General features: G+C 32.9%; 3 protein-coding genes across 8 annotated transcripts in view; 1 reads left to right on the forward strand and 2 right to left on the reverse strand.

Annotated features, from left to right (window-relative positions):
• Positions 1-39: 39 nt before the first annotated feature.
• Positions 40-20,229, reverse strand: LOC124955213 (dynein heavy chain, cytoplasmic). Of its 5 annotated transcripts, none has more exons than XM_047509332.1 (23): positions 19,892-20,229; positions 18,347-18,864; positions 17,157-18,251; positions 16,922-17,057; positions 16,404-16,777; positions 16,064-16,099; positions 15,223-15,294; positions 11,787-15,137; positions 11,278-11,672; positions 10,891-11,201; positions 10,702-10,790; positions 10,541-10,570; positions 9,224-10,370; positions 8,644-9,139; positions 7,919-8,534; positions 6,979-7,773; positions 6,691-6,892; positions 5,683-5,881; positions 5,017-5,134; positions 4,557-4,928; positions 1,712-4,474; positions 1,438-1,635; positions 40-1,305 (listed from the first exon to the last, which is right to left on the reverse strand). In XM_047509332.1, exons 1-23 carry the CDS (start codon positions 20,133-20,135, stop codon positions 871-873), a joined length of 13,992 nt encoding a protein of 4,663 aa, XP_047365288.1. In that variant the 5' UTR covers positions 20,136-20,229; the 3' UTR covers positions 40-870. The 5 variants fall into 5 exon arrangements, with proteins under 5 accessions (XP_047365288.1, XP_047365289.1, XP_047365291.1 ...); XM_047509333.1 differs by lacking the exon at positions 5,683-5,881 and adding an exon at positions 6,281-6,476; XM_047509335.1 differs by lacking the exon at positions 16,064-16,099.
• LOC124955221 (CCR4-NOT transcription complex subunit 11) lies at positions 20,026-22,932 on the forward strand. Its single transcript, XM_047509352.1, has one exon. The coding sequence runs from the start codon at positions 20,738-20,740 to the stop codon at positions 22,103-22,105; it is 1,368 nt and encodes a 455-aa protein (XP_047365308.1). The 5' UTR covers positions 20,026-20,737; the 3' UTR covers positions 22,106-22,932.
• A 288-nt stretch (positions 22,933-23,220) lies between these two features.
• The window catches only part of LOC124955218 (transcription initiation factor TFIID subunit 3), an 8,973-nt gene continuing 6,801 nt past the window's right edge, over positions 23,221-25,392 (reverse strand). For both annotated transcript variants that reach the window (XM_047509344.1, XM_047509343.1), the window contains 2 exons: positions 24,984-25,084; positions 23,221-24,870 (listed from right to left, as the gene is read on the reverse strand). In XM_047509344.1, the coding sequence (XP_047365300.1) occupies positions 24,735-24,870; positions 24,984-25,084 (237 nt within the window). In that variant the 3' untranslated portion in view covers positions 23,221-24,734. The remainder of the gene's footprint in view (positions 24,871-24,983; positions 25,085-25,392) is intronic.

Genomic DNA, 25,392 nt, shown 5'->3' on the forward strand with positions numbered 1-25,392 from the left:
TCGCGATAATATAGAGACTTATTATTGAATGGTAGGATATTCTTTTCAAGTGATGCAGCAATTCAATCGTTCTCTAAAATGAATAAATGTATTTTTCTTTTTTTTTTTTTTTTAAATTCTATTAAAATATTGATAATTTTTTTAACAGAATAAATCTTACAACTATTAAGTATAGTAGCTAACATATTTAAAAAAAAAAAAAAAAACGTACGTATTTCACTTTACAAATAGGCCATAGCTGTGAAATTGATTATAATCTAAATTATTCAGTTATTGTTTATTCTTTAGAAAAAGAAAAAGGCTGCAACGCTCAATAAAAGTACCCTACATACAATCTCATTTTGTGTGTTGGGGTGTATGTACATATACACTTCTTTAAATATACCATTCAATTATCGATATAAATATTATAGTTACTTTATTACTTACATCCGAGCAACATAATGTAACTTTGTTAGAGCAAATGATTTCCCAAAGCAGCAGAAGAAATGTATATAAAAAAGAAGCGAAATATATATATATTACAACCTTTTTGTTAAAACATTGCCTTTTTTTTTCGTTTTTCTTTTTTTTTCTTTTTTCTTTTTTATAAATACGTTTTTATTTCTTTAATAACGCTAGGCGCATTAAATAGTTTTATCTTTTGCACGTTTAAAGTTACATCCAACGGCTTCGTGGAATTTACATGTTTTATATTATTATAATTAGTATTATTAAAATGTTACAAGCTTTTGTATTATTATTTTGTCTTTTAAGACAACTATATATATATATATATCATTTGAAATAAATTGTATTATCGTTGCTTATAATAACAGCGAAAGTGTTTTCTAAACGCGATTTTTGAACTAAAGAAAATATAAATTAAAATTAGTTCAAAGCAGTAGATGTTAACACAGCTACTCCTCTTTCGTAAAAGCTGTGCGGGTCTTGACTAGGAGCGATATTTAAATCAACCGTGAAAAGTAATTCCGTACGAGTACTATTTAGATATACTGGTAAAGATAATTTGCCTTTTCTAGCTTCCTCGGTAGAGGATCGGATCCACCTTAACATTGTGACTGGCAAATCTGTCATAATAGTGGAAGTAAGATATAATTGATTATCTCTACATTGTGCTCCTTGTAATTTCAGACCAGTCACTGCGAACGAACAATCATCAGTGGCTATGTTATCTCCATCTCCAATCGTTACATCTAATTGCAACTCTTCGAGAGACCAACTATTAGCCTGTGCAATGCATTGCCGTGTCGCGGTGATATAAGCTTCAGGATTTAACAAACCACCGAGCCAGACAGGGAAACTCTGTTGATAAAGAAAAAAAAATGAAAAAAAAAAAAAAAAAAAAAAAAAAAAAAAAAATGAAAAAAAAAAAAAACCAATATTAGAATTCTTAATAAAACGAATAACATGAATGAAAAGAGAAGAAACGCATACCTTGATCTCTTTCGCTCCACCTTGTGAAACCAGTCGTGAAACTTCTTGCAATTGGGATACTCTATGACTAAAATCAGTGATCCACTGTATCACAGTACAACCTCGTGGAACGGTATATCTTCTCCAACCACCTGGTAAAATACCTTTCACAAGTTCGGACAACATTGTTCTGTGATAATTTGTCTGTTTCTTTTCACCCTTTTGAACACAAAAGATAAATTATTTATCATCGTTTTATCATAAGTTATATTGATTTCAAACGCGATTGACATACCTGACAGATTAATACAATATCTTCTAAGTCATGAATAACGTCTTGCAGTAATTTAGCTCCGCTGTTAACTTCTCTTTCGAAATATCTATAGAGAGGATCTTTAATATTTTCCACTGTCCTTTTAAGAGTTGGCAAATTCTTTGGCAACAATTGCAACCACGTGGACGCTGAATTATGTAAAGTTCTCATCCAAGATGGACGACCATCTGCTTCTGCCTCTCTAGGAGTAACCAATGATTCCTCATTGGAATATGCCAATTCATCCTCATCCTCTAATTGTTGCATTTTGAGTAACTTTGATATTAAATCGGTTCCTCTGGTCGTTAAAAGTACTTTTTCAGCATTGTTCGGTAAACCAAGCCAAGAAGGAGTCTGTCGATCTGCTAAGGATTCTATCCATTTAAGGAAATGATCTCGTCTAGTGCCGTCTGGCATTGTAATATGTCTTGGACTTCCTTGTGCTCCGTCTACGTTAGCAACCAACGCAAAGTCAGCTTCGAATGATCGTGGAGTGAATAATTTTCGTAAAAATGATGTCAAGAGCCGTTGATCGTAATCGTTATCGATTTTACCACCGTAAATACATTGAGATAGCAATGTCACCAAAGCATCCCAAGGTACCTTTTCTGGTGGTAAATTGGTTCTACCCATAGCTGTGGTTTCTATCCAAGTATCGAGTGTATCACAGGCAACTCTAAGATCACTCTCATTGAATTCATAATGCTTCGCCCATCCCAAAGGAGCATAACGAAGACGTTCTTGTACGATAGCATGGAACCATGCAAGAAGGAAGTAAAGTCGTGCTCTTTCGTTAGGTGCCTTCATCATACGAGATGCCGGTACCGTGCTGAACGTTCGAAGTAAGTTTGCTCTTATACCAGGAGGTGGTTCAAAGACAAAGATCCTACCAGCTCTTAATAAATTCACCGGCACTTTTGGATTGATTTCCATCGTTAAGAATAAACGAAAACTGGCATGTGGTTGCAGACTGTGGAGTTTCTTTTCGAGCTGTACCAACCATTGCGGAGCCAGGTGTACGTTCTTCAATATTACCCATCTACCAGCTTTAACAGCCATGTTGATAGCTCTGTCAGCTTGATTGAAACCTTCGGCAGAGCCAATGGCAATGCTTGCTATTTGTTTACCCAATTCTGCAGCTAAATCGTCGACTCTACTTGATGCATCGAATCCTGGGACAGAACAAAGTAGTGCTGGGACGGTCGCTTTAAGTTGATTCTCTACGACGGAAGCAAAATCAAGTTCTATTTCTGCTGCAGCCATAAACGATTCTCCAAGTGCAGATATCACGACTAAAGATGCAGCTGCGATTACTCGATCTGGTCGGAACGCTTGTATTATCAATAATTGATGCATAGCAGTACCAATAGGTGACAATGGTTTTTCTTCTTCCCAAAGTTTGGGAACGCAAGTCTCTGGCGTTGGAGATTGTAGCCATGCCGCAAAATCACTATTCTCTTGTATCTTCTCTGCAAGCTTTTTGAAAGCTGGAAGTCTTATACTTATACGCATCATCGCTTCCTGTTGTTCCGAACTTAAATAGGGTACCGGTGGCGCACGAATATTTAATACACCCTCTTTTCCTCTTAAGAAGAACGTAAATTCACTGTCGTAAGTCGATTCAGTAGCTATGCCCTTTAGATGAATACGGCAAAGTAATAAAGCAAAGGTTAATCTATCTGTATGCAACATTCCTCGGGCAACTCGTTCATAACAGACGGAGAATAGATCGCTGGTAATAACGGATAATCTTTGTGTATAATCCGATATATTAATTAATCTAGGATTTTGCGATAATACCGACGTAAATATATCCAAAAACATTTTTAAAGAATATTGATATAGGAAGTGTACTTGATTGAGACTATCCATTGTGAAGTACATATTTGAACAGGCTTGAGACAATGGCATATATTGCTGAGAGACAGTCTCAATTTCTGCGATCACTTTGTCAGTTTCTTCAACTTTCTTACTAATATCAGCAGCTTCTTGTTTCAATGTCTCGAGAGTCGTTATGACAGAATCATCGTCAAGGATCTTGCCTTTGGCATCGTTTAATGCTTGCAATAATGACTTTTCGAGTTGTCTTAATCTCAAATGGAATTCTCCTTGAAGTTTCAACAAATCAGATCTCTTTTCGTCGATGTCCGGACGTTCGGCCTTCAAAACTTGATTGAGACATTGACTTTGTAAAGAACTTCTAGTGACGGTGAAGTTGACGAAGGTAACACGAGAACAGATATCCGGTGGGAATTCTACCGTGGGATCTCTCGTCGACAAAAATATTACAAAGGAAGGTGAAAGATCAATATCTTGATCTCCGAGTGTGATTAACACGCGTCCACCAGTTCTCCTAAGTTCTCTGTTTAAAACTGGATTTAATATCGGATCGTAATTTTCCACATCTTGTACCAATAATGGATTACCAAATCGTAAAGCACTCTCAAGATTTTTTCTAAACGAATCATCCAAGAAACTAGTTTTCGTTATCTTTCGATCCTTAAACTCGTTCATTATAAATTCTGTAGCTTGTCCTGAAGGATCGATTATCAAGGGATATCTGTTAAATCGTTTGAGCATAATAGCATTTTCTGTGCAAAGATCGTCAGTAGGCAATGCGTTTGCTTGCCATCTCAAACGTTCGTCTGGATTAGACAGATATTCTGTCCTAGCAATATCCGCTCGGAATTGTAAATTCGCATGTTGAAGATGCTGGCACCACGTGGTGAATAGATTTTGACGATACTGTAAAAATGTATTTATTTATTTAAGATCTATAAAAGATCGTCGTATACGTATTTAACAAGGATCATGTCATATAACTTACATGTTGATCGAAATAACCGGCGTATGCAAGGAAAGCCGATGACAATAATACGTCACCGATTATAGTAGACATTTGACTCTTAAACGTTTCACTAGTTGCTTCCCAACGTTCTCTTTCGATGACCAATGATTTTAATAAAGCGATCGATCGATCTACTTTAGCTTGTACACTTTCTAAATCAGCTTTAATAGCTTGCGCTTGAGAAATAAGTTGAGCATATTCTTCCTTATATGATGCTATACTTTGTTCCAATTGGGCAATTAAATTCTTTACTTCTTCTCCCTTTAATTTATTCGTTTCTGCTTGTCGTTCTAAAGAATGAAGTTCTTCTCTCAATGGTTCGACTCGTTTCAACATATCAGCATACTCAATCTAAAACAACATAATGATCGTATAAATAAAAACATTCATTAAAAACAATTCTTTAATCCGTTTTAATATAAAAGGTTATTATATTTACCTGTGCTGTAGCCCATTTTACTAAAGGTCCACAAGCCATACTAGCACGATTGACTTTTTCAAAGTTATAATCAGGATTGCTTAAGTATCGACTCTTCATTTTTTCTCTCACCTCGTCACTACACAAATATTGTATTAAATATAATACCACGTGTTTAATCGTGATACGTAATAAATTTCCATTTTAATTAAACGATCACATATAATATAACGTTGTGCGTTAGTTGAACATTATAAACATATAACTTTTTGATTAGTAACAATTATATTTGGAAATTATTGGCGGCGTGCAAGCACAAAATGAAAGACTTCTGCACAATCGTGATAATGTGTATTGTTATTGCATTAGAGATAGTCAGATTACTGGATGTTAATTATTCGAATAATTTCAGCATAATTTGAGGTATACAAGAATAAAGGAAAATTATAACGAATGAGAAAAACGTATTAACATATGTGTTCTATCTTATGAAATTTGAGTAGAACACTCTCTGTCTGTATGGAGTAATCAAAAAAAAAAAAAAAAAAAAACAAAAAAAAAAAAAAAATCACGACTTGATTTAGCATTATATAAAACATAATTATATACAATTAATATGTTAGCTAATTTGATCTCGTTAGAAGTTTACCGTTTTAGTGAAGGAAACAAACATTGAAGCATGCTTACGTAATATCCTCAGTACTGAAATTAGAGACAATGGTATTGATAAAATTGTCTCTCATGATGACCGCGCGTATAGATTTCCAGTCACTGGCATTTTCACCGAGCAATAAGCAGATAGACTCCAATGCAACCTTCACAATAGCTGGTGGATTCGCCATAGAGCGAACCTCGACTAAATGCTGTTTCTTTATAGATTTCACGGCTATACGAAAAACACGAAACAATTTTATATAGTACTAAGAAAACACATTTAGACACATTAGATAAGTTATTCATGATTATGGGAAGGAAGCATCGTAATTATAAACCACGATTTTTCATTTTGACAGACCTACAAATAAGTTAGACATACAATATAACATGTAATATATACAAAAGACAAGTATTAATACATATGCAAATAGAAACAAGTCAAAATACATTTTGTATATATTGTAAATCAACGATTTGCATGTATATCAATACACGTGTACCATGATTAACAAAAGGAATATGGTGAAGAAACAGAACATATATCAAGCAGTTATAATACGGCTTCTGTTTAGATTAATCTTCCACGTGCGCGTTGTACATTCAGCAGATCCGTAGTTGAACTTCTTACATGATCATTTCTGTGTTGAAGTTGACGATAGTAGGTATGAAGCTGTCCTTCATTATAACTGTACGAATTTGTTTCCAATCTACAGCATTTTCCTCGAGTAAAAGACAAATCGATTCTAACGCTAGCTTTACGATAGCTGGAGGATTCGCCATAGATCGGATTTCGACGAGATGCTGACGTTTAATCCCCTTCACGGCTAGATTCGATGCAAATCGATCGAACATAGATCATCGTGCATAATACACGTAAATGATAATAGTAATAATAATAATCAATTAAAAAAAAAAAAGAAAAAAGAAAAAACATGAACAACGATGAATAATATAATAATAATGATAATAAAAAAATTATGTTTTCTAATAAAAAAATGATGGTGAAAATGATTTTTATTAAATAGGTATAGAACGTACCATTTTGTGCATCAATAACAGCTGGTTCTACTTGTGCTAGATCAGCCATAACATCGTCTCTCTTTTGATTAATAGCAACCGTTTGTATAGCAAGCTGCTGTTGGATTTCTTGACTCTGTACTTTCTTCTTCTCTGCCTCTTGCTGATCTTTAACCATCTGTTTTAATTTAGCATTGGCAGCTTCGTTCTTAGCTTGCAATTCCTGAAATGAATGAATATCATTAAAACAATAGTTCAATTTGTTTGCTTTCAAAATGTATACTTTTTATTAATTGAATATCAACTTACCTGCGATTTGACTGCCAAACTCTTTTGCATCTCTTCGACTTGTTCGACCGTCTCAGCGATTTTACTTAATCCAACATTTAAATGCAATTGTTGTTCTTCCAGGTCGCTTCTTTTTTCTTGATACAATTTAACGAAATGATTAATAAAATCAAGATAATGACGAGGAGTAATTGCCATTGTTCTTGCACCTCTCTTAGTTAATCTTGTGTTTGCTTTGTGTAATGTTTGATGCACATAAACGCATGCATTTATTACAGCATCTCTGTGCGATGGTTGAGATGGAATAAGTGAACAGACAGAAGGGAAGAAATCTGGACACTTCCAGGATGGTCTTTCTAGATCAACTCGACTAGTAAATTCTTTGCCAACCTGGAATAGCGCATTATCTGACCAATCTCCAAACCAATTCAAGACACATCTGTTGAATAACGCTGGAGATGTCGCAGCACGATCTTTTAGTCCGTCGGTGCTTGGATTCATTGTAAATACGACATGTAAATTTTTCATAACTTGACCAGTAAACCATTTGTATAATTCTTCATTAGAGTCTAACATTAGACCTTCTCTTTGTGCTCCTTCCTTACATTGAGTCATAAGAGTCGTATATTCATCGCCTTCAAATAATCCAGGTACCTCGCCATTAGCTAACAGGGTATTCATACGTTCTAAGAAACCAGAATCTAGAACGTTTGATTCGTCAAGAATGAAAGCTATTTTTTCATCTTTGCAACCAGATCGCCTTAATACTTGACGCAAATCTTCGTCAAAATCTTCACCAGTGTATTTATTATGAACCTTTTAAATCAGATTAAAATTAACAATATTTTCATAAAAAAAAATAAACAAAGAGTGGGATATATATATATATAAATAAAAAATAAATAAGATAGATAGACAGATAGATAGAGTGAGAAGGGAGAGAAGCGAAAAAGTAGTATACCTTTATTTGAAAAATGGAAAGCCCATTCATCCATGCTACGAATCTAGACAGAGTCGTCTTACCAGCGCCAGAGACACCAATAAGTAACAAGTGTCCCTGAGGCTGTCGGAAAATTCTGTCGATTCGTAAAACATGTTCTAATACTTCATCAAATAGAACTAACGGAACATCCAATTCTTCTTCGTAAAATACTTTTAATCTGGCTCGAACATAATCTCTTAATTCCTGTCTGTTTACAGGTACGTAATCCTTCGACAACCAATTGCTGTATAAAATTGGTCTAGTCAAAGCCCTTTCCTTATCCACAGCCATGAAATGTTTCATAGCCACAGTGTCAATATTTTTGTTCGTCCATGCTCGTTCAGAATCCTCTACGAGTCTATCTTGGAAAAGACGGAGTGCTTCATGTGCCCATAAACGAACTAAACCTTCGACTGAAAGATTATCCAAAGGTCTTATAGCTTCACAAATTCCACGTACCCAACGTGTCATTTCACGTGGAGAATAAACATAATGAGGTTGCATATCTTGAGTAAATCTTTCTTGAGAGGCTAAATAAAATTCTACCATAGCGTTTGTCAAAGGTTCTGCGTAGCCTCTCAAAGAAGGAGTCAATCTATAAAAATGATTTAAAAGATATATCAGTGACTTTAGTGATCTATTATAAAAGGAATTGTATTAAATAATTAAATGTATATGAAATCATTAAAGGGCATTAAACTTACCTGAGCATAGCACGTGTAAATGTTCCATAAATTTGTTTCAAAGATGTTTCTCCGGGATAATCGACGTAAATTACCGGTACATGCCGTAAAAATCTATGACTGAGCGGTTTTCTGCCTGGATCTGTTGGCGGATTACAAGCTCCAACGAATTGAATTCTTTCTAACGTGACCCATGCTTGATCGCTCGTTCTATAAAAGCCTCTATGTTCAACGAGTTGTCTCAAGAACGATATTACACGTTGCGTTCCATAATTGTCCATATCAGGTAAATTTATTTCATCGCAGAATAAAACTAGCCATTTTCCTAATTGTACGGGAGAAAGTACAACACCGTTAGGTGTCTTGCGATATTCACAATAATGATCAAACGTTTTAAGTAATAATTCAGGAGTTGTAGCGGATGAAAAGTTGAGACCAACGACTTCCATGTCAGGTAAGGCTCTTAGAGCAGAGAAAAGAGTCATTGTCTTTCCTGAACCCGGTGGACCACAGAGTACTATTGCAAAAAATTAGGTATTAATATAAATAGATAATAATTGTAATATTTTTCTAACAAATAAAATAAGTAAATACAACGTACCTAATGGTTTATGCTCGGCTAACCACGTATACAAAAGACTTTCATGTCTTACCGTGTCCAAAGTAGGTACTACAATATCTGGAGTGGCAACTTTATGGGTTTCTACTTCGATTTGAGGTACCTTGTTACTCCACGGTAGCCATTCGCCGTGTATATTTACTTCAAAATCTATAATTGGAATGTTACTTTGTGCTGGCAAAGGTACAGTCGTAATTGATCTAATAAAATCTCCTAAATCTGATCTAACTTTTAATTTAGCATCTCCAGCAAAACTCCATAGCAATGCGTAGATTAAACATTTTGGCATATAACGTTCCAGTTGTTCGCTTGGCAATGGAAAATCAATATGACTATGATTGTATTGCAAAACGTTACGAACTGCTTGATTTAACATCGAGAAAAGCGAGCTAAGGGCTCTTAATCTTGTAAAGTCCATTATATGCTCTTGCTTCATGGCATATTCCAAGCACCTTACCACTAATCCATCTGGTGCAAAATAACTTTGTAAAATACTAGCAACTTCCCTTTGTACCGATAATGCAGGTGAAACGCTATCTTCCTTTTCTGCAGTTTTCTTGCTAAGAGGCTCCTCCTCGCCATCTTCTAATGGAATGTTTCTTAAACGTAACATGTAATTTTCGAAAATCATTTCCGTTGATAGGACATCTTCAGAGAACCATACCATACCGCAACGAGAAACTGTTGCCAATGTAGCATACTTTAAATCTTGTACCTCAAACATCACTCTTACGTTAGGAGGTAAACTTAAACGTTCACCGTTTGGTAATGTAAGTAGTTTATTGTCATCTAAGACTGAATTAAGATTTTCAACCCATTCAGGGTCTACATCTCCGTCAAATATAATCCATTGCCGTTTATTTATTTCGCCTCTCACGTTGTCTATTATTTTCCGAAGAATATGAGTGAACAAACCGTCTGTCCATTCGCGCGTGTTCGGATCTAAAACACCATATAATGTTTCCTTGCTGATGGCTTTAGGATCTATAACGTGAGCTACTCCTTCTATTCCTTCGAATCGTTCTAAGGCTTTTAGTAATACTTTCCATGCCATTGTTTTTCCTGAACCACTTGGACCAACCATCATTAAGCCATGATTCAAATTACAAATTTGATACAATTGTAGAACCTATATACAAAAATATACGAAAATATAATAAACGTTGACATAAAATAAATTAAATTAAAATAGAATATGTATATATATATATATATATATATATATATATATATATATATATATATACACATATATAAAATTATAATAATTTTACTTAGACATATGTACTTAGATCTCACCTTCTCTATCCAAGTTTCGCCTATCATTTCCTGAGTATGCATGAAGTACAAATTTTAAGCATTAGAATGTGTGCACCTGGACTATAACTTAAGAAATCCCTTGCATGCATATCATTATCCACTAGCATTATTAGTAAAATAATAAGAAACGAATAAATTACCTTTTCTTGCCAGGCTCCTCCTTGTTCATCGCCTTCGCCGCAGACGAGATACTCTTCCGCGCATACTTTTCTAATTTGATCTTTTAATCCTAGGAAAAAAAAAAAAAAAAGGAAATAAGATATAGTATTTTGATTTCATTTTAACAATCTATTCTTTTTTTTTTTTTATGTATATATTTCTTTACATACCTTTCATTTCAGCACGTGTATAATTAACGTTAGGGAAAACATCGTTTAATAAGCTAAATAACAATGGAATATCTTCAGCCACCAATTTTGGTACCATTGTTTCACAAACTGATTGAATTAGGATTTCTTGTTCTGGTAGATTTTCCGCGATAGAAGCTTCATCTATATTCGTTTCGCCACGGCCATGCATGCCTTCCTTAATCTTTTGAATACGGTCACGTTTAACATTTCCAGCAGATATTAGTACAGATTTTAAGGCTCTCAAACCAAAGTCATAATGGGATTGATTGGAAAGTTGTTCGTCGCACAATCTGAAATGTTAATTTTCCAATTAATGAACGTAATTAATATAAGGATTATTTTCTAGTTATCGATGTTATCACATACTTGAAAAATGGTACAATTTTACAAGCCAATTTTTCAGCCGATCTAAAGCCTTGACTGAAAAGCATGACTTCTGCAATTAATTGTCTGTCCGGCGTAGTCATTGCCAAGGATCTGAATAATTTCTTCAAATTATCTGGCAGATTTGAACGGCCAGCATAACCAGGATTCATTGTAATGAATATAGCCATGTCTGTAGAGACTCTGACTTGTTTTCCAACTAATTCTACGCAAAGAGTTCCTTCTCTTTTTCCTTCCATTTGACTCTTGAGAGCTTCTTGGATAGTCTGAACTTGTTGAGAAACTGCTGATAACATACGTTCTTCGAGCCGATTAAATTCGTCGAAACAACCCCATGCTCCGACTTGGCAAAGACCAACAAATATACGACCCATGGCCTGCGAGTATTATATAATAATAATATATATATGCAAAAAATTTTTTTTGTACGATATATACATATATATACATATATATGTGTGTGTGTGTGTATACTTTTTTAATAAATTTACCTGAAAATCAAATGTTTCGTCGCAATTGAAAACTAATACGAGTCTTCCAAGTTGATGACCCAAAGCCTTTACAGATTCTGTTTTTCCAGTACCAGCTGGTCCAAATGGAGAACCACCAAGTCTTGCTTCCAAAGCTTGCGTCATAGTTAAATAACATCGATCGGTTAAAGGTGTTTGTACCAATCTGTCTTGCACACCTAAGTATTCGAATCCATAATAGAATTTGGCATTTGCCATGTGAATTGTAAGTTGTTGCAAGACATCAGTTTGCCTGGGATCAAAGTAAAAACGCATCTCGCAAAGCCATTCAAATGCTTTTGGATTTGATACTTTGTTAGCAATCAATCTTCTCGTAACCGTACGTTTATGTACAAATTCGTTGATCAAATGTTCCAACTTCTTTCGTCTTAATTGTGGTTGCTCTTGTAGTACCGAGTCTGCTAAAACGTTCAAAGTACCCTCAACCTGAAGAAGTACTCTCTCCAATGGATTTTTACTTGGATCACTTTGAGCCTCGTGAAGAGCAGCTTCTACATCCTCGGACCATAAAATTTGTGCAGCAAGTACGATGATTTGAGCTTGGAAATTATCACACCAACTCATGAATGCTTGTGCATTAATATTGCCGTCTTTGAATTGTTTTATATCTTGTACCGCTTTCATGAGGCTCGATGCTAAAGTAACGCGCATTTCTTTTTCAACAAGAGTTAGCCATTCATTGATCTTTGGATGATCGATGGTAGATACCGGCGTTTGGAAAATAACTTCTTCACCTTCTCGCGAAGCTATACCAGTGATGATCGTGTTGTCTTCGTTCAAAAGAATAGCTGTTACACCAGCAAACATCTTCTTAAAGTGTTTCTGTAGTCTTGCAATATTTTTACTATTACCAATAATTTCCAATAAATCTTCATCGCCAACAAAGTAAAATCTTGGGAAGGAGGTTCGTTCTCTCTCTAAATATTCTCCAAGAGCTTTCTGTATCTTTCCAAGTAAATCTGCTAAACGTTCGAGAGCTCGTTGTACACCAGGTATGTTCAAAACATCCATGACCATAGGAGATTTAGATACCTTCTTCATTAAACCAAGAAATTCAGAACTAATGCTTTGGAATCGTGATGTTTCCACTGGTAATAAAGTTTTAATATCCGCGCTCCCAGAGAAAATTCCCTCGAGATAAACCCAACGTCTTTGTACGTCTATCCAAACATCAAATAATGCATTAATTCTATTCAATTTTTCTTCCCAAGTTAAAGCTTCTTCTTCAAATACTTTATAATATGGGGAGAGTTTCATAGCAGCTACCGAATTGATATGTTCTTTCACTTTATTAAACAAATCGTCCCAACCACGTATCAATCTACATTTATTTTGATAGTTTAACAAGTCCAATTCATAAGTTTGCCAAGATTCTCTTACTTGTTTCAAAAATTCTTCCAATGCCATTTCACCCTGAGCGACTAAAATAATATCTTTCACAATAGATTCATTCTTTTGTAGATTTACATCCCATACTTGACCTAGAGTAAGCTCACTCAATACCCAATTTACTCTAAGTTGTTTCGTCAATTGTTTCCAATGTCTTTCCTTTAATGCATCGGATTTTAATTCCACGATAAGCATATTGACCTTTGTATAATTCTGCAACATCTTCTTCACATACTCGTACGAAGAATATTGTCTAAGTCTTGCCGGTAATTCTTTTAATTGAGCCATCATTGTGTCCAATTGTTGACGTAACTTTCGTGGTTGAACCGACAGCCACGGTTTCTCACGAGTTTCATCTATTTGTGCCCAAATTCTAGACAATTCGGACCATACTCCTCTTAAATCTTGAAGTTCCTCAAATACTACTTGCATTCTATCCTCGCTAGTAGAGACACCACCTGGTTCTTGTAATTCCAAGGCCTCTTTTGCCTTTGCGACATTGTCTCTCTCTTCCTTGAGCCTTGCAAATTTACTTTCGAATAGTTGAAGTTGTTGTAAAGCATCGTCAGGACGTAAATGGCCTTCCACTGGCTTACCTCTCTCCCAGTCACTAAGAAAATCGATCGTTCTTGTTTCAACAGCTTTATCTTCCGCAACAATTTTCATTTGCAGAGAAGCAACTTGCGTTTGAATACTCGTATCCTTTCTCTTAATTATTTCATTGAATGCACCCCATTCGCCTTCTATATTATCTACGTGCAACCAAGAGGATGGGAATTGGAATCTTTGACGTTCGAGAATTCTCTGACCCTCTCTGTATATATCAACTTGTTTTTCCCAAACTTTCATTTTACGTTTAAGAGATTGCACATATGTAATGAAACCTACTGCATCTGACGTACTTGCTGCTTCAATAGATTGTTGTTCTAAATCACTTCTAGATTTGGATACTTGTGCATGGAAACTTGCCATCTCGTTGCCGAGAAGAGTTCCGAATTTACCCAAAGTTTCCTTGTGCCATGAATCATATTTCAAAGACACTTTACTCTGTACTTTAGCAAAATCTATAATAACAGGTCCAAATTCACGTCTAGTATCTGAGGTATCGAAAGTTGTCCTTGTCTTCTTGATATCATTTAAGCATTTCATCCATAAATTAATATTTTCTCCCAATTTTCCATAAAGATTATCTGGTTGAAGATCCCATAAAGCTTGATATCGTAGCCATTGATCTACATAATCAGCCACATCCTTCATTTTCGATTCTACTGCCTCATAAGCAGCTTCTAATGGTTGTTTTCCGGCGGGTAATTTAGTAAGTAGATTTCTATAAGTACCTGATTCAGGTTTATCCAAGCCTACCTGATATCTAGAACTTTGAAGACGTATTTGAGAAGTAACAATAGCCTGCCATGCAAATAGCTGTTGCATTATCTGAAATCTTGCATCTTCGATGCTCGGATATAGATACATCGTTTGATTTGTGATTCTAACTTCGTGTATTTGATTTTGAATTTTTGGATCACCACCTGGCTTGTGTGTCGGCTGTGCAGGTGCATCTGTATCCATACTTAAATCTACTTCCTTTTTTCGCCCAGTAAGAGCATCAGTCCATGCTTTAATTCCAGCTTCCAATCTTGCTGCTAAATTTTTCTCTACTTCTTCGTCCAATCTTGCAACCCATATGTGCAAATTGGAATAATTTTTCAAAGACAATTCATCGATAGACTTTTGAATTTTCGATAATATATCAGCAAAAGTATTTGCAGAATAAGGACAAGTTTCCAAAGAACGAACATCCACGTCCAATTGTTCTTCAACAACCAAAAGATCTTCGACTTTTTCTTGGAAAGAAACGACTACATCTGATAGACGTTGTACATACTGAGTAAGTTTGTAACTCTCCCAAATTAAAGCAATGCCCTAAATTAAATGAAAGTAATTAAAACAATGCATTATAAAATTATATATAATAATAAAAAAAAAAATGATATTTATAATAGCTCACCTCAGAAATAAGCGATAAAACATCTTTCCGCATACCCGCAACCAATGGTATGATACTGGCCTTATCCTCAATCTGTAGAAAAAATATGTACCAATGATAATTATACGAAAAAACATTACATTTCTAACTATTTCTGTAATACAGTTTCACGACATTAAATACAGAGTACCATTCAGTAATGGACAAACTGGCACAATGCAAACTTAAAGATATTTAAATATACACTGGCTATATACTGGCATAGTATTTTTTTTCATATTAATTTTATAAATACAAATTATACTTGATATCACAATTTAAGGCATTATCAATTCCCAATATATAGTTAACTTATTCAAATAATCTATTTTCAAATATGCATAAATAAAAAACTTCATATTTCTTTCTATTATATTCTATAATAATATTCATAGAGAGCAAATACAAATTTGATATCTCCAATAAATTCAACAACTACAAAAGCTGGCAAAATGTTGAAAAACTTTTGGAATTCTGATTAATTTCCAATACTTTTTGAGTTGCTTCCTTGCTTTTTTCTTTTTTTTTTTTTTTTTTTTTTTTTTGAGTCACATTATATGTTGAAAGCAATAAGTACATGCCCATTACGAAATAAACATCGATGTTTATAATTGTTCACGTTCCTGCATATTCCTATAAGCATCCTACTTATACTTGAAAGAATTGGGATTATCTTCCTTAAAACGTTCATGTTTATAAAAATAAAATAATTTCATCTTGCACAGTACAAACTTTTCTACAATAGCTAAGCAGGCACAGACAGAAATATTTGCAGATATAGGCAAGATGCATAGTTCCTGGAAGCATCATATATAATGGCTACCTTTAATGCGGGACAGTGGGGACTCCGATTGGTAAGCTAAAAATGTTGGAGATCCAAGGGATTAGAAATGTCAATAAATCTAATATAAAAAATCTTCAATCTGGCACTATTCCCTAGCATTTTCTATTATTTTATTTGAATTTTTGAAGCACTGACTTCCCTATATATCATTATAACACTTATATTGATGACACAGAAATATCAAGAAAATAAAAACATTTCTAGAGAACAATAAAAGGAAGGTGTTATTTAAAAATAGTAAAATAAATTTTTTAATAATAATGATAATGATGATGATGATGATGATGATGATGATAATCTGTATATATAAACATCTTACCTTTTCAAGTGTTCTCTCATATGTCCTGATGCTCTCAATCAAGCTAATGGCAAAGGGATATAGCTGGTTGGCTTGATACGCTTTATTTACAATAGCCAACGGTACACGGAAACCAAGATTTCGTAAATTTCTTACTTCTTTAGAAAGAGTAATAATTTCAGGAAGAAAATTCACTTTCAATTTTAATACATTTCCACGACTCGTTCTTGAACGTATACTTTCTATTGCAAATATTCGACCAGTAACGCCTAAGTTTCGTTGCTGAACTTTCCGAGCCCAATCATCAAATATTTCTTGCGTTGACAATTTCATACGAAAACTATCACCGTCTGCTTTCAATTTTTGACCCTCTATATGATTTTCCCAACCTTTGCCTGATAAATAATAATAATAATAATAATAATAATAATAATAATAATAATAATAATAATAATAATAATAATAATAATAATAATAATAATAATAATAATAATATTAATTTAAGAATCAAGGAGTCATAAGAGCATCTTTTAACTCACCTAAAACATCTTCAACACGTTTTAAATACATAGTAAGTTGATAATCTATTTGTTTTACCCATATTATAGATCCAGCAACAGGTGGTAAGTCTCTAACCATACTCATTCTGCAACATTTACTTTGTGCATACTGAACCTATGTAAATCAGATGCATTAAGGACATTTATTAATGTTTCAATATCAGAATGTTCTGACATTAATGATCTCTAAAGACATAAATACATGTATATATACCTTGAACTTCTCGTGAAGTGCCTCAATATCATCTTTCACTCTTTGAATCAATTGTGTTTGATATTCCCTAATAGCACCACGTATATGTGATCTTACAAATAGGGCATTAAATCTAGAAAAGATTCTAAACATTTCATTAGCATTTTTTGCAGTACCCAGCTGATCTCTAAGATGTGCAGTAATTCGAGCCTCTACACGTTCTATTCGCTCTTCGTATCTGTGCACAGCAGCATCCCAAGATTCACCACCCTCTTTGGTAATATCAAGACAATCAACTTCTTTAACATTTTCATATGCCAAATTAACTTCACTGATTGCATTTGCGTCTGCAGCATCTAAAGCAAACTCTACTTTTACGTTGTCGTTGTCTGCATTCTCTATAGTAGCAGTATTATTGTTTTGGCAAACTGTTGGTCTAAGTACACGTACAATGACCGTTCTAAGTTGTTCGTGTTGTCTACGGAAACGTCGCATGTGTTCCATTCGAGTTTGCAATTTTTTATGAGCTGGTAAAATTCGCCAAACCATTTTCATTTGTTCGTCTCGTTTTTTCTTTATTACATCACGTAATAATCCTGTTAATTTATCGTATTCATCGTCCCACGATATAAACACTTCGAAGCATTGGCTCATTACTTTCTCAAATTCATCAAATGGAATGTGCATGAGTCTTCGCGTACCTAATACCTTGAGAAGTTGTTGACTCAAGTCTCTAGAGATTGCTTCTACCAATCTCAGTACTCTTTGTATTGGATATTTGGTACTTCTGATCTTTCTTAAATGCATAAAGATTTGTTGTACAGCTGCTCTTATTCTTTCTAATTCTGTTGCAGATAATAGGTCATTGATAGGGAAATCTTTCATCAGAGGATTATAATCATTTACTGTGGCTAATGCTTGTTTCAATCCTGTATCCGTGTCAAAGCTCACAGTTGCATGAAAACGTTTTCCGTGCTTGAGAATGCGAAGAGTTAAAGAGATTTCAACGCTTTCTCGTTTTTCTTGAATTCGATGTAGAGCTCTTTCAAGATTCAACCAGAATGAAATTTCTTGCAATGCAGTTCCAGATTCTGGATCACGATTTAACTTTGTTACCTAGATGATATATAATTATTTCAATTAACAGGACTGTACGAGATATTTATTCATTTTAATATCTTATATCTTTATACCTATATACCGTATCTTACCTTTTGAATTTCTTTTATCCATCTATTAACACCATTTTGTAATTGATTTAAAAATGTTGAATCTTCTACTTTATCACCAAAATCTGAAACTTTTGGTCTTCTATTTTCTTCAGCGCATTGTTTGGTAACAGATGCTATCAAAGGATGAACTTGCAACGTAATCTCTGGTATGTCGATATTTTGTTGCAAATGTAACAGACCCATTTCAAGCTGTGCTATTTTCTTTTCAACCGAAGGTACCATTTTGTCTCCATCCCTATCGGCTCTACCAGTTTCTTTCACATAACTCTTGAAGTAAGGTGCCATTGTTTTACTCATAGCATGCAAAGTTTCATATGGTGGCCCATCCGAGAATGTGACCAACCGTAATTGAGAATGGATAGATTTATCAGCCTCAACTACGGTACCACGTTTAGTTAGAACTATGGAGGCCATTTTAGGATTACTAAAGTGTATCTCATTTGATATATAATAACATGTATTTTCTTTTTCTTCATCTCCCTCTCCTCCATCTTCCTCTGAAATATAGATAACAGTAAGAAATCAATGAAATTTACACAATGGGACCATGTGATACCATCAAATGTATATTTGCTTTTTTACTTCCTACAAAATATATTTTTTACATAACAAAATTTTGCACAGTTTTTTTATGTCTTTTAAATGAAATGGTAAAAAAAAAAAAAAAAAAAAAAAACAGATCCAAACAAATAGATAATTCTTGAAAGTCAGTATTTGACGTACAATAAAAAAATATAATAACGTCAAGGACTCTTCGAATAAATAATTCATAAAAAAAAAAGATGGCTGCCTTTAGCCGGCAATCTTCATATCCAATGATCGATCAAAATAAAAATGGAAAAAGAAAGTAAAGGACTCGAGCATGAAAATTCTCGAAAATTTTCTCGTATTATACCATTAACATACGACATTAAAAAGACATTTTATATATGTGCAATTTTTTTTAAGAATGATCGCTAAGAAAAAAGAAAGAGAGAGGGGGGGGGGAGAGGGAGAGAGTGGACAATACGATCAAAGAAAAGGACAGAGAGAGAATGATGAAAAGGATTGGTAGAAGATTGTCGATGTGCGCGTGTATCGATTCTCACCGGCGTATGACTCATAATTTAGAAAGAGATATATGAAATCACTTTGGTCAACGACGGATGCCGTTTCAAGCAATGCATTGATTTTTAATGAGCATTTTCTTTCGACGGCAAATGTACCGTTGCATTTAAAAGTGCAACACAATGGAGGATAACGCGTATAACAAGGACAAAAGGCATCCTCAAGAAATGGTTCTATACTATATTAATATATATATATATATATATGTGTGTGTGTGTGTGTGTCTGTATACGTATACGTATACGCAATAGTATGCACATAGGCAATACTTATGCGTATACATATATTTATATATGTAAAGCCTAGAGAAGATATGTATTTGCATATACATATCATATATATATGTATGTATATATATATATATGTGTTACATATATGTGAATGTACGTAGGTGTAAAATTTAATGTTCGAGTTTACCTTTACTCGAGGCCCTTTGAATAAAAAGTGCCCAGATCTGTGAGTCTCCGATAAACTTTCTTATGGATTCCTGATTATTCTTATCTTCGAGTGCCAAGTTAAAAGCGGGTGGCACCACGTCTTCGTCAGGAGATAGAACTTTAACCGATCTACCAAGATAATTAGCGAACGCATGATAATCAACGATCGCGATATTTTGAGACTCCGGGGACGGTTCCCCGGAGCCGTCCAAGGAGTCGCCCATCCCGAGTCTTAGACTCTCTCAAAGTATTTTCAAAAACGTTCCTCAGCGGGCGATCCTTCGATCCCCGCTTTCAGAATGAACTGTCAGCTCCACGAACTTAAGAAAATGGAAGACGAGAAAAGAGTTATAGATTTATAGTATCTATGAATAATGATCGAACTGCCACCAAACGGTTATTAACTTAAAGTCTTCCAACTATTTTATCAACATACGTACGATCTTTTTCTCATTGATAAAAAACACGTTTAAAAAAGTTTCAAACGATGATATTTACTTTTTTATACTTTGATTTTTCTTCCATCTTTTATATCGAATTTTAATATTGGGCATCGTTGTTTTCAATCACCTGATTAGCGGAGAAATTCACAAAGCTATTTCCATGAGAACATCTGTGTTCAAACTTTAATCGGAAAGGTGCGTTTTAAAGATGGAGAGATCAAGTTTATTTTTATAAATTATACGAAAATTTAAATATAAATAATTAAATGTATATTCAAGATTTTTTAAAATATTATTTGCATTATAATATGACTGGACAAATGTATATTATTGAAGAAAATTGATCATTATTTCGTTGTAATTACCGTGTAAAAACGTTCACGATGACACTGGCACCAAAGGACCTAACCAAACTATTAGATATTCTTGATGAGGAAAATATGGACACTACCTTGGAAAATCTTTGCAATCAGCTTCATCAAGTATTCTCCAAGGAAGATCGCTTTAAAGTTGGAATGACGTTACTTCTGTTACTGCAACATATTGATTTGTTACCAAAACATGGTCAACGAATAATGGCCTTAACAATGTTGTTTGATTTGTACAGAGGAGAGCCATTAGCTTCTACACCATTTGCAACAGTTTTTGTTCAAGTGTTGAAACCACAAGAGGATACAACTAATGGTGTTTCGATAACTAATTTCTCAGGACATATTCCTGTACTTTCTGAATGTGAGAAAAACTTACTTATTAATTTGTTAGGATATAATCAAAAGGAAGTAATGAAGAAAACACCGCGCCAATTAATCGTAGATGATCTCTATTTTGCATCAACACCCCCAATAGACTTAACCAATTTGCAGTTGCAACTTGCCGAATATCATTCTGAACTTCCTTCCATAAGTAAATGCGGCAATCCAATTATATTACCAGATATGGATCACTCTAAGATAACAGGATCCGATAAAAAGATATTGAGAAACGTTGCAGAAAATCTTATTGTCGGAGATCCACCATTATGTGCTCAAAGTTATAGTCCTGAATTTTTAAGATTGGCTCCACCTCTATATCATTCTATCAATGAATTAGCATGGTTTAATGTCACAGATCCTTCTGAATTTACTGTGGAATATGATAATAGTATGTGTGTTTCCAATTGTGCTGGAGCTGAAGCACGTAGACTAATGGGCAAAGCTTTCAAAAGTGTTTTGACACTTCAACAACAACAGCATTTAGTTAATGAATTAGATAGGGATCCAAAACTGGTTTATCATATAGGTCTTACACCTGGAAAATTGCCAGATTTAGTAGAAAATAATCCATTAATTGCTATTGAAGTTTTATTAAAACTTATGCAATCTAGCCAAATAACAGAATATTTTAGTGTTTTGGTAAATATGGAAATGTCCCTTCATTCGATGGAAGTTGTAAATAGGTTGACTACCACTGTGGACTTGCCAACTGAATTTGTTCATTTATACATTAGCAATTGTATATCTACCTGTGAAACTATAAAGGATCGTTATATGCAGAATCGACTTGTACGTCTAGTTTGTGTATTTCTTCAATCTTTGATTAGGAATAAAATCATTAATGTTCAAGAGTTATTTATTGAGGTGCAAGCATTTTGTATTGAATTTAGCCGTATTAGAGAAGCAGCAGCATTATTTCGTCTTTTGAAACAACTTGAATCAGGTGACATAGGTGGATTAAATGCACCCCCTACAAAGAGCAAAATAGATATGTGTTAAGACAATACCTTTCTGTTGACATATTTTTTTCTTTAGTTAACAATCTGATTTTTTTTTTTTTTTTCTTTTCATTTTTATTATATTAAATAAATATAAAAATCATGTTTTTGAGATATGTTTTAAAATGACATACTCATAGAGTTTTCGAATCTATGCTAGAGAGATCCTGTATATTATTAATGCACAAATCTATATAATTATTTATTATATTTCTTCCAGCAATGACACATTGTATTTATTTAGATATCTTATTGTATTGTGATTAAATTCTATATTTAATGAAATTATTTTTATTTAATCACAGAAAATGAGTGAATATAACCGATTACGCTATTGTACAATTATTTCTACATAAAAAAGGAAGGAATACCTGTTTTATATTGGCAGCCCATCATTAAGATGTTTATTTTATATTATTCTGTCATTTTCAAAAATGAATAATGTACAAAATACATATGTGCCATTATGTAACAATGTTCAATGAACAAGGTGTACACTCTTCTTAGCAAGTAGTAATTATGTTACTGTTTGTATATTTAGAATATTTTTAACTTGAATTATTACACATCTCAGTTGTATATTACAAAATAAATGTCTTTATATTACTTGTGTGTTTTCCAGTAACAATTTAAATTGATTGTATATTATAAATTGTTGTTTTACACAATTTAATACATAAATGTACAATGATATTTTGAACACACAGAAATTTATGATTTTACAAAGGATGTACATACTTATAATAATGTAAATTTCAAAAAAGCGCTTACTATGTTTTTTAAAGCTTGAACCATGAAAAGTACGATTAAAGGTATTTTTATGTTTCACCAAAGATAATATTAATTCACACAAATCTTCGAATTTTTTATCAAAAAAAGATTAATTCAATATAAGTTCAATTTTCATATATAAGATACAATATTTGCTATGTAAATAGATAAATAATTATCACAAACTTATATATGATCAGATTATTTTGCTAAAAATCCATATAGTATACATTACATATTATTTCTTATATTAAAGAAAAAAAAAAAAGAAAAAAAAGAAAAAGAAAAAAAATGAATATAAGCAATAAATAAATGTTTAAGAGGTAATTACATTTTGCATTGAGCTCATTTTTTGTAAATCTTATTTATTTGCATATATACACATTAGCATAATTATCTCCCTTTTATCAATATCCTATTATTTCTTCTTGTTAGATTTAATATTATAAAAGTTGACTGAGTAAAATAGCATTGCATATGAAATGCAATGCCTTTTTTTTTTTTTTTTATAAATTAATGGATTATACAAAGGTTGTATATCATTATTGTAATGTAATAAAGTAAAAGGAATTAGATACCTTTGTTATTTATCTTCTCAGTCATATAAAATTACAAATAAATACCAACATATACTCTATTTTGTTTTGTATGAACTCTCAGTAACTTTAGGATATTCATTTAAATACCTCATCAGTAATGATATCAATTTCTTTTCAAAATATGTGAAATGTTTATATATATATATATATATATAATGTTACTATATATCGAACAATTTCATAACTTGCTTCATATGTTATCTCTTTCATTATCTCATAGATTATAGAATTAGCTAGAATATTTAAACATTTCACATATTATGATTCTTATATTTATATTATAACTTCTTCAACCAGCTTTTATTCCACTGGTACACTCTATTTATTTAACAATTTTTCCTACGCGCGCTTCGGTTTTTCTTTTTTATTTTACACATGTTCAAATTTTATGTTACATCCTATATTATTTAACCAGTCTGAAATGGAATATAATCCCATTTCTTGTAAGTGTCTATATAAACAATCGTGGTATCATGAGACCTCTTTGAACTTTGTACAAAATATTTGATACATTTTGAAATATATTTGCTTGCATGTAGATTATAAACAAAAAGCTAATATAAAATAAGTTCTCTACGTTTTTCATTTTGTTTTTTTATATATACCTTTGCACGCTCTTCTCTTGTTCAATGCATTAACAAAATCCATATAAATAAGAAGTAACAGTATCTAATACATTATTTTGCAAAGATTTCTTTCCTATTATGTGAACATGTTAAAGATACATAAAACATAAAATATATTACATGCTACATAATTATCATAAATTTATAGAATTTAAACGAATATTTAGGTATTTTAAAACAAGTACTATATTCGTGCAGAAACTATTCTATATTATAATGATTTGATGATTCAATTCCAATTTCTTTGCTGTAAAATAAACCCGCTGTAAGAAAAGTCAAGTACCTATAAAGTTATGAAAACGAAATTTTTAAGAAAATATTAAATTTATCTATTAAATATATTGCATTCACTATTTCTCGGAAAAGATTAGTTTCAATATTTTCAATTTAATTGGATTGCACCATCTTTTGTTTTCTTATTTTTCTTTTTAACAGCCTTTGTTTTAATTAAACTTTTTGTGCCTTTTCCTTTAGCTGTAATAGGTTTACCTTTTAAAGATTTCATTTGCATTTTTACATCTGTTTTAGATACTTTTTTACTTTTTAAGCCTTTCATTTTATTCTCCTTCAATTTAACTTTGGTACTAGTTGCAACTGTAATACCGGACCTTACAGAAGATCCGGTTAGCTTGTACTAGGCTGCTGTTTTCACTTTTTTCTTCCTTTTCTTCTTTTTCTTATCATGATATAGTTCCTGTTTTTTGGTAATGCAAGATCTACAATACCAATTTTCATTTGCAGCTGGTTCCACTTGTAATCCCACACATACCCTACAATTGTCACAATAAAAAGTGAATTTATGTTATATATAAATATAAATATAAATATAAATATAAAAATTAAAACAATACGTATTTTCAAACGTGAATATATAATTACTTACCAATGATACCATGCATCACAGTCATCACAACCGATCATGGGTGATCCATCATCCTGCTGTTTACATGCAGGACATATCCATACTTGACGACCTCCTTGATCCTGTAAAACTCATTGCATGACAGTAACGAAACTTGATGTAAACATAAGATAACCCAACCCATCTCTTGGAGATGCAATTAAAAATTTTGAATGTAAAAAGAATACAAACACTTATAATGAGTTAAACATTTTTATATTCATTCTTTTATGGAGTAGAATTTGTGTTGTGTTCTTTGTGTATTATTTTATTATTCCGCTTTCTAAGTAATCAATTGTTTTAATAGAACAATAAGTTCTGTAAGGAATCTTTATGAATATTAGTTCTTTTGAAGTATTTCTAGGTTTGTTAGTTCAAATAGTTGAAATAT

Source organism: Vespa velutina, chromosome 17 (genome assembly GCF_912470025.1).
Source record: "Vespa velutina chromosome 17, iVesVel2.1, whole genome shotgun sequence".
Classification (NCBI taxonomy): Eukaryota; Metazoa; Arthropoda; class Insecta; order Hymenoptera; family Vespidae; genus Vespa; species Vespa velutina.